Genomic DNA, 15,202 nt, shown 5'->3' on the forward strand with positions numbered 1-15,202 from the left:
TGGCACCCTCAGAACACCACACCTGGGACTCTCAGAACATCACACCTAGGACCCTCAGAACACCACAACTGGGACCCTCAGAACATCATACGTGGGACTCTCAGAACACCACAGCTGGGACCCTCAGAAAACCACACCTGGGACCCTCAGAACACCACACCTGGGACCCTCAGAACATCATACCTGGGACCCTCAGAACATCACACATGGGACTCTCAGAACACCACAGCTGGGACCCTCAGAACATCACACCTGGGACCCTCAGAACATCACACCTGGGACTCTCAGAACATCATGCCTGGGACTCAGAGCTTCACATCTGGGATGCAGGCAATGCACCTGTCATTAAGTAGACAAGTTGGCTTGCCCCCATCCTCCCCAAGACTCAGAATTCCTGAGGGCCCTGGGGTATAGGGCATGCTCATTCTCATCCCAATGCTCAAATGGAGGTTGGGCACATGGCAGGCAGATGCCTCTCTGATAAATAAACTTAGTAAATGTGGGTTTCCTTTGTCCTCCCTTCCTCCACCCAGACAAGCACCACTGTTGTCCCAGAAGCAGGTGGAGAGCAGCACTCTGAGAAGCTGGTTGGGAGTTACCCCCAAGGATGTACCCTCCTTTTTTTTTTTTTGAAATGGAGTCTCACTCTGTCACCCACGCTGGAGTGCAGTGGCATGATCACAGCTCACTGCAGCCTCAACCTCCTGAGCCCAAGCAATCCTCCCACCTCAGCCTCTCAAGTAGCTGGGACTACAGGCACATACCACCATGCCCTGCCAATTTTAAAATTTTTGTAGAGATAGGGTCTCCCTATGTTGCCCAGGCTGGTCTTGAACCCCTGAACTCAAGGGATCCTCCCTCCTCAGCCTTCCAAAGTGCTGGGATTACAAGCATGAGCCACCACACCTGGTCCTGCACAGGGACTCTTGACCATGCAGACCTCCTAGCAGGTGCAGCTGTCTATGCTGTGAGTCTAACGCGGGGAGCACCACACAGAAATTCCTCCAAAGAGACCCAAAAGCAAGCAGGATTTTCCACAATAAGCAGGTATGCTCTTACAATTTAAGACAGAGAGAGAAAACAAGAGAGTTGCAAAGCACTATCAGGCCCAAATGGAAAATCGAGGAAAATGTTCCCCTATAATTAGATCAGGAAGAGAAGCAGTGAAAATATTCAAAAGAACAAGTTTCTAAGAATCCTACCTCAACTCTACATTCACCAAAGACAAAGGTCAATGGCAACGCTAAAAGGGAAGTCCAGACAGACAGAATGGGACACCTAGAAGAAAGAAATTGCACAGACCTGGAGACAGAAAGCAAACGTGGGGACCCATCCCATCCATGAATGCGCCTTTTCCCAGGCTCTGTAGGAAACATGCTCCTTGCTGTTCCCCGAAACCGTCTCCCCCTCCCCACATCTCCCACTTTCCTTCCAGCTGACCAGGAAGGGTTATCACATCATCCCTGGGCTGCAGTTCCTTCCTCTCCTTTGGAGTGAAGGATGAAAGGGACTGTGGCTCCTGCACTGTTTGAAATGACAGCCCTATAATGTTACAGGTTTGACTCTATTTGGGTCTTCCCTTCCCATCTCAAAGATATCACCAAGCATTTAAAAGCACTAAAGTAACTTTTTAAATCCCTGTGAGAATATCTTGAGAATTTCCTAGTGTCCAGTGCATTGAAAGACACCTCACAGCACTGCTGCAAAGCCAGTATGGTCAGAAGCAAGACTGGCCAGTGGAACTGATGGGTTTGTCCTGCTGATAATGCCTCCCCAGCAGGAACACAGAGCTGACACTAGGGACAGCCCTGGAACATATGAAGCACAGACAGGCAGTGACAGTCAGCCCTCAGTCCATCCAAGAAAACAGCACTGCTCTGCCAAAGGGCAACGCCATTGACAAAATCCAGCTCCGAAGAGTACGTTCCATGTGGCCCAGGAGCCCTGCTACATGGCACGCTCACAAGCTGCAAGGGGCACCTGCCTGGCCCAGCACCATGCCCACACTTGAAAGGTTCTCCACATGGCTGGTTTCGCTTGCCTCTGTGCCTTACCCTCTTCGTCTCGCATCCCTGTGTCTCTGGCCCTGACTCTTCTCGTTTTTCTCTTGTTTTCTTTCTTCTAGTCTTATCCCCTCTGCTGTCCTTCACCAGTTCTTTGGCCAATGGCATTTCTAGAAAAATCCCTACCCAACTTGGCTCTTATAGAACTGTGAACCTGCTGTCCCAGCCAAGATGGGGGGATTTGAATCCTCCAGCTGGTTCTGGAAGAGGCTGTTTGCTCACTGCAAGCAAACACCCTCGAAAGCCAAACAAAAACTGCCCACAAGTAAACAGCATGTGATACAGCCCCTTCCTGCGGCCACTTAGCAGAAATCCAAGCCCATGGCAGGCGGAGAAGTTGGGCTAGGGAGGATGCAGCGGCCACAGCCCCCACCCACTCTCCAGCAGTGGCAGTCAGCTGGGTTGGAGCCCAGGAGGAAGGGAGCCAGGTGTCTATACTGGCTGGAGGAAGGCATCAGGGACCACAGGCAAGGTAGCTTGGGGGACAGAAATAACCCTGTACATGCAATTATCATTGGAATTCTCTCCAACCTACTCTCCCCCTTTTTCTTGAGATAGAGTCTCACTCTGTCACCAGTGGCTTGATCTCAGCTCATTGCAGCCTCCGCCTCCTGGGTTCAAGCTATTCCCTTGCCTCAGCCTCCCGAGTAGCTGGAACTACAGGCATGCACCACCATACCCGGCTAATATTTGTATTTTCAGTAGAGACAGGGTTTCACCATGTTGGCCAGGTTGGTCTTGAACTCCCGACCTCAGGTGATCTGTCTGCCTCAGGCTCCCAAAGTGCTGGGATTACAGGTGTGAACCACCACGCCCAGCCTCTATCTGTCCTGCTCTTGTGATTACCAAGGCAATATGTGCAAAATTAATTCAGAGGATTAAAAGATAAGAATCTAACATTTCACCATTGCTCTTAAGAATATAACATAATAAATGATTTTATAGAATTAAAGTGATTAGTATCATTGTTAAATACGTTACTTCTGTAATGATCATTTCTAAGTGTGACTAGAAAAGAATCACCAAAAACTAAATGAAAATGAAAATGAAGAGAAAAGAAGAAGGCCAACAGAGACCCATAAATACAGACGCCTGAACAAGAACCTGAAGTAGCTCCTGACCTGCTCTCAGGCTCCGCACCTGAGATTACCAAGGGCTGGAGGGCTCTCCTGCCCAAACATCCCTCCTACCTGCTCCCTCTGGCCTGCTACAGAATCCATACCTCCATCCTGTCCCCTGGATCACGCTCCTTCTTCTCAGCCCCCACAACTGCTCTCTAAAATGCAAACACAATCTCACCTCTCCAAGCTCAAAAGCCCTTCCATTGCCCCCTCTGCCCTAGGGACAATAACACAAACCCTTAGCTGGGTGGGGAGAGCACCCACATCCAAGAGCCAGACTCTGACCCCAGCCCCATCTCCAGGAGGTTCCCTTGTGGTCCCAGCCTGGCTTCTTCCCAGCCAACTTTTAACAGCTCATTTTTGCCTCCAGGGATTTTGCACGTGGTTTGCACGTGGTTTTGCAGGGATTTTAGCATTCCTTCTGCTAGAATGCTTTTCTCTCTTTTTTTTCTTTGTTTTAATTTACATACATTAAAACTGGAAATTTTCTGTATCGTTCTGACTTTTAACACATGTATAGATTTGCATGGCCACCACCATAATCAGGACACAACAGTTCCATCACTCCAGAGTTCTCCTTTGTGCTGCCCCTTTGTAATCACAGCCTCTCCACCCCAACCCCTGCAACCGCTGATCTCTTTTCCATCCTGATAGTTTTGCCCTTTCCAGAATGTCATATAAAAGGAATCCCACAGTATGTAACCCTGTAGGATTGGTTTCTCCCACTCGGCATATTGCCTTTGACATCCCTCCATGTTGTTGCATGGATCGATGGTTTCTTTTCTGTTGCTGTGGAGTCGTCCACGGTATGGACGTACCCCATTTATCCAATCTACAGTTGAACAACATTTGGGTTGCTTCCAGTTTGGGGCAATTCTAAATAAAGCTATTATAAACATTTGCATCCAGGTTTTTTTATAGACATGTGTTTTCATTCCTCCTGCATAAATACACAGACATGGGATTGCTGGGTTCTATGGTAAGTGTATGTTTAACTTTATAAAAAACTGACACACTGTTTTCTACCATGTTTCCTACTGTCATGTATGAGAGTTCCCGTTGCTGGCATCCTGACCAGTACTTGAGGTTGTAGGGTGTTTCGTTTCACTTTTTAACTATTCCAACAGATATATAGTGGCTTCTCTTTTCTTTATTTGACAGAATCCAGGTTGTCCTCAGATACTCCCTGTCCTGGAGCCTCCCTCTGCCCCATTCACTCCTGAGTCTATCCTTCCTCTGTATCTTCAGCAGAACATTTGGCCCACAGGGCTGACGCATTTCTTTTCGCTTCCCTCTCCCCTGAACCTACCACCTACCACCTGCTCCTGCACCACTCCCCACCCCCAACACATACACACATACACGCAGGCGGCCTCACTAGACTGTGTACTACCCACGGGCAGGGTATGTGTTTTGATTTTTGTAGTTTCTGCCCTACACAATGTCTGGCTTAAAGCAGGCATTTTATAAATGAATAGATGAATGAATGAATGGCAAGGCGGCAGGGAGACGGAGGAAGCATTACCACACATTTACACATTGAATGTGAACCTCCACTCAGGAATTCCAATGCCACTTGAGAGTAAAGCTCAGCCCCTGCCCACAGAGACAGCCATTCCTTCAGAACTCGTGAAGGTCTAGAGATCAGAGTGAGGCCCCTATAACTGAGTACCCCCACTTTTCTAAGAGAAAGATAATAAATTTTTTAAAATTATTTTCTTCTCTCTTTCCCCCTTTTCCCTCATTCCTCACTTCCTACTTAGCTCCTTAGAAATGCAGTTAGAAGCTCTACCTTCCCTTCACCAAACACTCCCGACAAGGCAAGCTTATCTATGTGCTTACTTAGAAGCTCCAGAGCCTGAGCTACCTTCCACCAGGAGCTTGCGTCCAGAGATAACAAATTGCAACCTGAAGTATGCCCGCTCCAAAACTCTCTCCGACCTGGAGAGTATCTCAAGACAACGGCCACCTCATAACCTAGCTCTGCTGGTGATGGTCCTAGTTCAACTCCCAGTAGCTAAGGCACCAAAGGGAGTCACGGAGACCCCCACCTGCTTGCTCACTCCCCTGCATGCCACTCACACCAAGAATTCCTTTAAAGGACCTGCTTTCTGCACTAAAGCAAAGTGGTACCCTTAAAGGCAAGAGCCTGTACCTCTTCCTCTAAGCTTCAGAATAAAGTCACTTTCTTCATACCAGACCTCGCGCTTGTTCATTGGACTCTAAAGTGGCGAGTGACTGAATCTGCACTTCAGTTACGCCCCTGCTGTTTCCTCAACCTTCATGTCAGCCCTCATCCTGCTTCCCTTCCACTCTTAGCCTCCTTGACCCCAGGATTCACCAGACGCTGTCATAAAGCACTTTCTGTCTTCTACTTAGCTGGCAGTTCTGGAGCCACAGGCTTGACTCTGGGAAATAGGACCAGATCCCTGGCCACTCCCAAAAGTATATGGTTGGGGCCAGTGGATTGTTTAAAACACTCTGTCCCCTGCCCAGTCCTGCACAAAGCCTGGGTCAGGTATGTAGCAGGAGCCGCAGGTAAGGGCTGTACCCCCAAGAGAGACAGGAGATCAGATTCCCCACAGGCCCTAAGAGCTGCATTTCGAGGTTCCTGGTTCTGATTCCAAAACCAGTTTAACCTCTTCTTCAGCTGAGCCTGAGAACTTTTGGGACTCATTCAGTGCAGAGGAACTCATTGAGGGGACCCCAGCATTAGACTCCAAGGGTCTGTGGCTGTTTGGGGAGCTATATTCTTATCTAGTCAGCAGCATTCTGCAAGGAGGCACATGGGGGTCAGACTGGACGAACATCTGCAGGCTGGGTTTTCCCCATGAAAAGAGAGACTTAAAGAAGCAAGAAAATACTTGAAGATAAAATCCTTCTATACTAGATCCTTACTTAGAGAAGAGTCCCAAAAGCATCCCCTTAATTGGTATTGAATGAAAGGAACCTGTGACTTCCTTACCATTTGTTTTAGACCCTAACAAAAAGCTAACCTATTTTTGTGGGTCCTTTGTAAACTCCCCACTCTTACGGCACCTTTGAGACACCAAGTGTTTTTACCTCCATGACTACGTTTGCTCCTCACGATGACTCATTTTACAGATAAGGGGCTGAGGCTCAGAGTAAGGCAGCACTTACCCAGAGCCACACGGTGACCTAGCCCAGTACAAACCCCACTCTGACTGCAAACCCTGGGCCTTGCCTCTGCCACTCCAAGCTACGCCGTATCCCTCAAGTCTACGAAGGGGCTGAAGTGCCTGTGACAGGACCAGCATGGGAGCGGGAAGAACTAGGAGACCTGTGCCCTAGCCCTGATCCAAGTGACCCTAAGGAGGCCACATCTCTTTTCCAGCCTCAGCTATTTCTCCTCTGAGTCTTAACTTCCAGGGATTTTAGTTCTTGGTTCTCCCGAGGAGGACTGGCCCCTGTGTGGGCTCCCATGGGACTCCATTTCCCCCACTGCTGCCTGCCTAATGACCTGCCCACAGCACAGAGTGAGGACAGGCAATAGGAAACTCCTCCCACAGCACAATGGGTCCTGGGAGGGTGGTCACAGTTAAAGCTTGGATAGAGAAAGAGGCTGGGGCAATTCATTCTTATGAGTTTTTCTGATTTCCACTTAGCTGGGCACTCAGGTCCTCATTTCCATGGATAATGAGAAGCTGGCCACATGCCACTGAAAACAGTCCCAAACCTGAAATGACCTAAAGGTTCACAAACGAGGAGATGATTGTCAAAATCTTGGTACTGAGCGTTAAATGTATGGTTACAAAAGATTCTTCTGGAGATGCAGACATGGCAACCACGCTTTGATATAAACTGAAGTAAAACAAATCAGACTGCAAAACTGCATGCGTGGAAATCTCAGCTCTTTAAAATAATACTCAAAGAGAATAGGAAATACGCCAAAATGATAATCGTGGTTCCTGCAGAAGTTGTATTTTTTTTTTCAAAAACCAGGAGGAAAACATTTTTTAATTGGCAGTAATAGTTTCAACTTTCTCTATCAATATTTTTCTTTTTCAATTTTTAACCCAACACATATACATCTGATTCTATCAATATTTTTTTATTTAAGTACAGCGTCCTTGGCAAACACCAAGCCTCCCACCACCATTGCAAGGAAAGAAAGTGACAGTGTTCCAATGTTGGCTTTAGAAAAAGACATACCAAGCTATGGTAATGACCCCAGACCCCTCAGGATTATCAAAAATGCCCCCACAGATGCTGCAGCTCAATGTTCTTTTCTTCTTTTTTTCTTTTTCAAAAAGACAATGATTCTAGGCTTTTAGTTTTATATTTCTAGCCCAGAGTTTCCCAACATATGTACCTTGGATCAATAACAGGTTGGTAGTGGGGTACTACTGAATAAGGATACCGCATTCCAACAAGCTGGGCAAGTTCACATTTCAATGTAATGAATTAAAAGAAGATACTCTATGAACAGAGCCTCAAAGAGATATAGCATATGATATATGCAATATCATATCATGAGAAATGATATAGCATGTATCATTTCTCAAAAACTAGTTTAGGACTATCTCAAGGAATGACTATTCTATGGAGATAGGGATATCTTGGGAAGCGTAGTTTTGAGCCCCAGCTTCCACCCCTCCCATCCCCCCACCTCACCCCGTTCTCTCAGCCTTCTCGCCCTGTGGTTCTCAGCCCTGGCAGCAAACTGGGATCACTTGCAGAGCCTGAAAACATCTTTTGGTCTGGGTGCCATCTGGATTTGGGCTGGCGAGGGGGACAGCCCGAGTCAGGAAGCTAAGACTCTTCCTCATACCTTTTTAGTTGTTCATGCTAAGGATAGCTCAACACTAGGATTGAGATCCAATCTAAAAATTACTCACACATCACCCAGTTTTGGAGCTAAATGGCACCTTGGATAACGTCTAGTCCAATCTCTCATTTTACAGAAGAGGAAACTATGGTCCCCAAGGGATTCCTAGCCCCCTGTCTCTTCCCATGCTGCTTCTAGCCAGTGCCAGGCTGCCCTGTGGTCTCTGGACCTCAGGACCCTTCATTCAGAGGGAGAAGCAAAGGAGAGCCTTCAGATCTCCGAGGCCATTTCACTGCCAGAGGATGCCCATCAGGCCCCTCTCTCCGCAAGTGAACTAGGACACAGTAAAATGTTGACACAAGTCCTCCTCCCAACACAATACCAAAACCCAGAGCCAGAGACGTGAAGCCGGGAAGCTGCGCTGACTCACAGAACGGGAAGCTTGTGCTGGCAGTGGGGCAAACACACCAGTGTTCCCCGAGGCGGCCTGAGCAGTAGGCAGGTACCATCTCTCCTCCGGGCACTCTGCTTCAGCCACAGACCACAGAACCTCTGCCACAGCTGCCTTTGAAGCCAGGAGACTCCAGCACACTGCTAAGCCCCTCCGAGTGGATGGCTGTGGCCTCCGTTCTTCTGGCAACACTCTTGCTCCTAAACAGGGAATCTGTAATAGGATATCTGCACGCTTTTCAGTTTCACATCCTACACCCCCAATCAATCCCCCTTTTGAAGCTTAAGATTCCACTATTTCCTTCTTTTAGCAGCTTTGAGAAAAAGCCTGAAGCTGGATAGATGTTGGGAGGGTGAAAGATACACACACCCCTAGCCTCAAAAGTACCCTTCCCTCAGGGCTCCTGATGACCAGCCCTCCACCTCTGCTCCAGTCACCTGCCAGGCCCCCCTGCACGCAAAGGAGCTGTTCTCAGAGCCTCTCCATCCTACAGCGCAGTCTCTAAACAGCCTTCTAAACTCCAGGCCCAGCGAAACTCCCCACCAAGCATCTCCACGAAGCATCTCTGGTGGTCTCCAATCTGCCCTCCGTGAGCTTGGAGGGGAAGGGAAGAGGCGGTAGGGCACAGAAGCAGACAGGGGAGCCAAGTGAAGTGCAGGAGCCCAGTTGGGGTTTCAGGGCTTTCCTGCTGCAGGAAAAGCAGAGCAACTAACCAGCCCCCGGGCCTGAGGGACGCCCCTTTCCTGGGGTTGCATATGTGCTTTAGCTAAGCCACCTGGACCACATTCTCAACGAGTTTTTCTTTTCTGCCTGTTAGTGTCTGTGAGGCTGATCCATGGAAGGGCCACGTCCACAGGTCCCTGGTTTCATTGTGACATCCCAGACCTACCAGTGCTTCCACATCTGCCCAATAGTCCTCCTGTCAGGGAGGTAGAGGGAGGCGGATTGGAACCTCACTAGAGCCAATTTAACTCAATGTTAATAAACGTTAGGGCATTATTTTTAATATCAATACTTAGCTAAGCTAGAGAAGATAGTACAAAATTCACATATGCTTTGGAGAATATTAAAATGACAAGCTTCTCATCAGAGGTTGCCGTGGGCTCCCCAGGGAACGCTCCCCTCTCCCTGCCCTGTGGATCGCATGAAGTTTGCACAGAGCTGCGGGTGGGTTACGTTCGGTCAAGGTGTGCGGATTCGTAATGTAAAAAAAAAAAAACCTTATTACGATCCTCCCCGCCAAAAGGGGCAGTAAAGCCGATTGCCCCCGGTTCTGGCGCAGAAATGAAAGCCGCCGCCGCCCCACGCAACTTTCGGGGAACAACTCCGGTCTCGGGAGGCGCAAGAGCCCCTGCGCGCTGCCTGCAGCCACCTGTCCCGGTGATCGCCCCACCCTCCGCTCGCGCGTTCCTTCTCGCGAGTCCTACCATGTCCCCGGCGGTGGCCAGGCCCGCTCCTCGGCGCGCTCAGCCGGCCCGCAGACTCATCCCGCCTCCCCTTGGCCGTCCCCGGCGCCGTGGCTCGCCGGGCTCCCCGGGACGCGCGGCTACTCGGCTGGGACGGGTTTCCTGGACTGAAGGTCCACACCTTCCCAGCACCCAAGCGTCCCAGCACCCAAGCGTCCCCGCGCCAACTCCCGTGAGATCGCTGCGCGCCGGGATGCTCCGCGGGTGGGGACTGCACGGGGATCTGCGGGAGCCTACCCGCGGCCGCGAGCCTCTGCGGTCTACTGGGGACGTTAGCCTAGTTTGCAAAGTCCCTGCCGCGCGTCCCGGCCCAGCCTCCCCACTCCCCCGAAAGCACGGGAGGGGGAGCTCCTTTCACAATAAAAGCCCTGCCGGGGGCTCCGCCAGCCTCAGTCTTCTGGAGGAGGGGCCCAGGTGCTAGGAAGGAACGGTCCCCGCTCGGCCTGCCCTCCTGCCTGGTGAGGGGCGCCTCTCAGGTGTGAGGGTGCTCGGTGAGCCTACTGCAACTCGGCGATATAGCTGACTGTTGCCCAAACTGCCACCCTCTCCTGCCAAGCCTCAGAAAGACAAGTCTTTTTTTACTGTCACTTCTTCGCTTTGTTTGGGTTCAGTCCCCAAGGGGATTTGGAAAGAAAATCCGTTGACCACTAAGTTCATTAACAATGAAGAGTTTTTGTCCTTGAGAACTAATCACTGTTAGAGTCACTGAAGTAAGTGGCTGATACTGCCTCTCCGCATCGGAGCACACAGTGCCTTTGTTCCCCTGATCACCTACTGCCAACATTGGCACAGTCAGAGCAGGACCTGAGAGTCTATATGCTCGTCGTTGGGGAGTGTCCTGGGCTTAGGGGGTCTGTAGTCCCAAAATCAGGGCTGGCCCCATTATTAACAGCTGGGTCAGCATAGACCAGTCCCCACACATCTTTATGACTTGTGTCCTTCAGTAGCAACGTTTGCACCCCAGGATTCTTAAGAGCCTGTAGGCAGTGGAGGCAGAGTCAGCAGTAGGGTGCCCTGAGAGAATCTGGGGGCCAGGCTGAAAAAGTCTCCAACATTGAAACCTCCCAGAGGCTTCACATCTCCTCCAGTGTAACGTGCCACATCTTACAGGGGCCTACAAGTCCTTTCACACTTTGGCCCTCACTGTTTCTCTAACATTATCTCTGCATTATCTCTGCACGTTCTCTCTCACGCACTGTGTGTGCTCCAGGACACACTCACCTTCTTATTGTTCCTTGCTTACTATAGGCACGATCCCACCTCAGGACCTTTGCACATGTTATCCCTCTCCCTGGAATGCCCCAGATATCCCCATGGTTTGCTCCCTCATCTCCTTCAGGTCTTTGCCCCAGTGTCACCTCTTCAATGAAGCCTTCCCTGACCACTCTATTTAAAATTGCACACTCCATCCCTCTTCTCTTCCACCTTGTAATTTTTTTTTCCTGAACTAGGCAACTTCTTGGATGCTATATAAAAGGATTTTAGATTCAGATAGCCAATAAATCCCTCCCTTCTAGGAAACAACACTTTATGTTCTGTTACTTTCCAAATTTTGGCTGATTGGTGGTTGGCTGCTCCCAGGTTGTTGGCAGGGCCTCTGGTTACACTGCAGATCTTGCAAGTAGGAAACATTCAACTCACTCAACTGAGATAGATTTGTGCTAGAGAGGAATATTTTATTATTTTCATGAGAGGGTGCTTCCAAGTTCATTAGGAGTGAGTCTATCTTTCACCAGTTAGAAGGAGATTTCCAACTTCCTCTAAGAATGTTTTAGGGTTTCTTATAAATTGGTACCCCAGGCAGCTGCCCAACAGGTCCACTCTTTAATGAGATTCATTGTCTAGCTCCATTCCAGACTTACTGAATCAAACTTTCCAAGGCTTGAGTGTCTTTATATTTTTTAAGCATAGCCAGGGCTAAGAACTGATGACCTAAGTAATTCCTCTTCCTTGGCTCCCATACCTAAATGGCCTTGCTAAATGATTCTGGAATCTTTCCCCTCCTCACAGCCAGTTCTTTGGCTCAAACTTTTGTCGTCACTTACAGCACTCTCAGAAACTCAACTAGCATCTCAGGCTCTACTTTTGCTTTCTCCAATCCACCCTGCATATCACTGACAAAATGTAAACATGGGCCTGCCACTGACCTGTTCCACATAACTCTCAGGGTTAAGTGCAAATTCCTGAGCTGCATGGCTTTCAGACTCTTTCAAGGTTTTATCTCTTATTACCTTTCCAGGCCTTTGACACACTCCTAAACCTTCTTCACACTCCTAAACCTTCCCTCCATCTCAAAGCCTTTTCTTGATACATTCCTATTTCCAACCAGACATACTTCCCTGCACTGATCCTTTCCATCCTGAAGGTCCAGCAATGCATGTCCCCTCAAGTTCTCTGTTGCAAATATTATCTCCTTGTGGCTCTCACTCCCTAAAGAACCATTCCGGGCCTTCTATCTCCATCTTCCTGATGCCAAGTAGCTACTCAGTAAATGCTTCTGAATAAAGGAATGAGACAGAAGACTGAGGTTCAAAACTGAATCTACCACTCACAAAGCATAGGTCCTGAGCAAAGCCACTTTCTCTCCACTGGCTTCATGTTCCTCATCTGACAAATAAGAACCATCATCCCAGCCAAGCCTAACTCCCTGGATTCCTGCAACCATGTAATGTGCTCATGTAAGTTACATCATCCAGAACTGGACTTTTCTCATGGCAAACTTTCAAAAACATTTACTGAATCCAAGAATGATGAAGGAGAAGAAAACTTCTTTTGCAGCAGAGAATGTTAGCATCCAGTTTACATTCTCTTTTTTTCATTCACTGAACTCCTACATTTTAAGGGGCAGCAGTATACTTGGCCAAAATATATATTTCACAACCTCCCTTGCAAAAAGGAACAGCCAATAAGAAGCAAATGAAAGTCATTGGTGGGGCCCACAGAAACATTTGAAAGGGGGCTGGGGTAATTTACATTATCGTTCAGCAAATATTCACTCCCTGTATTAGTCTGTTTCATGTTGCTGATAAAGACATACCCAAGACTGGGCAATTTACCACACGAAGAGGTTTCATGGACTTAAAGTTCCACATGGCTGGGGTGGCCTCACAATCATGACAGAAGGCAAGGAAGAGCAAGTCACATCTTATATGGATGGTAGCAGGCAAACTGAGAGAGAGAGACCTTGTGCAGGGAAACTATGCCTTATAAAGCCATCAGATCTCATGAGACTTATTCACTATCATGAGAACAGCAGGGAAAAGATCTGTTCCCATGATTCCATTACCTCCCACAGGGTTCCTCCCACAACATGTGGGAATTCAAGATGAGATTTGGGTGGGGACAGAGCCAAACCATATTAGTCCTCCCTGGCCCCTCCCAAATCTCATGTCCTCACATTTCAAAACAAATCATGCCTTTCCAACAGCCCCCCAAAGTCTTAACTCATTTCAGCATTAACTAAAAAGTCCACAGTTCAACATCTCATCTGAGACAAAGCAAGTCCCTTCTGCCTATGAGCCTGTAAATCAATAGCAAGTCAGTTATTTCCTAGATACAATGGGTGTACAGGCATTGGGTAAATACAGCCATTCCAAATGGGAGAAATTGGCCAAAACAAAGGGGCTACAGGCCCCATGTAAATCCAGCAGGGAAGTCAAATGTTAAAGTTCCAAAATTGTCTCCTTTGACTCCATGTGTCACATCCAGGTAATGCTGATGCAAAAGGTGGGTTTCCCATGACTTTGGGCAGCTGCACCTCTGTGGCTTTTCAAGATATAGCCCCCTCCTGGCTGCTTTCATAGGCTGGCGTGGAGTGTCTGTGGCTTTTCCAGGTTCATGATGCAAGCTGTCAGTGGCCCTACCATTCTGGGATCTGGAGGATGGTGGTCCGCTTCTCACAGCTCCACTAGGTGGTGCCCCAGTAGGAGTTCTCTGTGGGGACTCCCACCCCATATTTCCCTTCCACATTGCCCTAGAAGAGATTCTCCAAGAGGGTCCCGCCCCTGCAGCAAGCTTCTGCCTGGATATCCAGGCGTTTCCATACAGCCTCTGAAATCTAGGCAGAGGTTCCCAAACCCCCAATTTATGACTTCTGTGCACTCTCAGGCTCAACACCACATGGAAGCTGCCAAGACTTGGGGCTTGCACCCTCTGAAGCCACAGCCTGAGCTGTATATTGGCCCCTTTCAGCCATGACTAGAACAGCTGAAATGCAGTGCACTGAGTCCATAGGCTGCACACAGCATGGGGTCCCTGGGCCCGGCCCATGAAACCACTTTTTCCTCCTAGGCCTCTGGGCCTGTGATGGGAGAGGATGCTGTGAAGATCTCTGGCATGCCCTGGAGACATTTTCTTCATTGTCTTGGGAATAAACATTCAGCTCCTTGTTACTTATGCAAATTTCTGCAGCTGGCTTGAATTTCTCCTCAGAAAATGGGATTTTCTTTTCTCTCCTATTATCAAGCTGCAAATGTTCCAACTTTTATGCTCTGCATCCCTTATAAAACTGCTTTTAATAACACCCAAGGCACCTCTTGAATGCTTTGCTGCTTAGAAATTTCTTCTGCCAGATACCCTAAATCATCTCTCTCTCAAGTTCAAAGTTCCACAAATCTCTAGGCAGGGGCAAAATGCTGCCAGTCTCTTTGCTAAAACATAGGAAGAGTCATCTTTGCTCCAGTTCCCAAAAAGTTCCTCATCTCCATCTGAGACCACCTCAGCCTGGACCTCATTGTCCATATCACTATCAGCATTTTGGGCAAAGCCCAACATTCAACAAATCTGTAGGAAGATTTAACAAATTTCTAGGAAGTTCCAAACTTTCCCACATTTTCCTATCTTCTTCTGAGCCCTCCAAACTGTTCCAACCTCTTCCTGTTACCCAGTTCCAAAGTCGCTTCCACATTTTCAGATATCTTTTCAGCAGCACCCAACTCTACTTCTACCAATTTAGTGTATTAGCCATTTTCACATTGCTGATAAAGACATACCTGAGAATGGGAAGAAAAAGAGGTTTAATTGGATTTACAGTTCCACATGGCTGGGGAGGCCTCAGAATCATGGCAAGAGAAATGAGAATGATACAAAAGTGGAAACCCCTGATAAAACCATCAGATCTCATGAGACTTCTTCACTATCAGGAGGACAGCATGGGAAAGATCTACTCCCATGATTCAATTATCTTCCACAGAGTCCCTCCCACAACATGTGGGAATTCAAGATGAAATCTGGGTGGGGACACAGCCAAATCATTTTACTTTCTTTCCCTCAGCTATGAGCAGGGCATGTATCTTTGCTGCACTGTTGTTGGG

The 15,202-nt window shown here is 48.4% G+C and overlaps 1 protein-coding gene across 6 annotated transcripts in view; it reads right to left on the reverse strand.

Annotated features, from left to right (window-relative positions):
* Window positions 1-10,198, reverse strand: part of GASK1A (golgi associated kinase 1A) — a 90,259-nt gene extending 80,061 nt beyond the window's left edge. For all 6 annotated transcript variants that reach the window (XR_005197841.1, XR_005197836.1, XR_005197826.1 and 3 more), the window contains exon 1: window positions 9,852-10,198. Coding sequence is in view for 1 of the 6 variants with exons in the window: in XM_017522579.2 (XP_017378068.1) it covers window positions 9,852-9,854 (3 nt within the window). In the remaining 5 variants the exon portion in view is untranslated. The remainder of the gene's footprint in view (window positions 1-9,851) is intronic.
* Between the last annotated feature and the right edge of the window lie 5,004 nt (window positions 10,199-15,202).

This window comes from Cebus imitator, unplaced genomic scaffold (genome assembly GCF_001604975.1).
Source record: "Cebus imitator isolate Cc_AM_T3 unplaced genomic scaffold, Cebus_imitator-1.0 Scaffold0, whole genome shotgun sequence".
NCBI lineage: Eukaryota > Metazoa > Chordata > Mammalia > Primates > Cebidae > Cebus > Cebus imitator.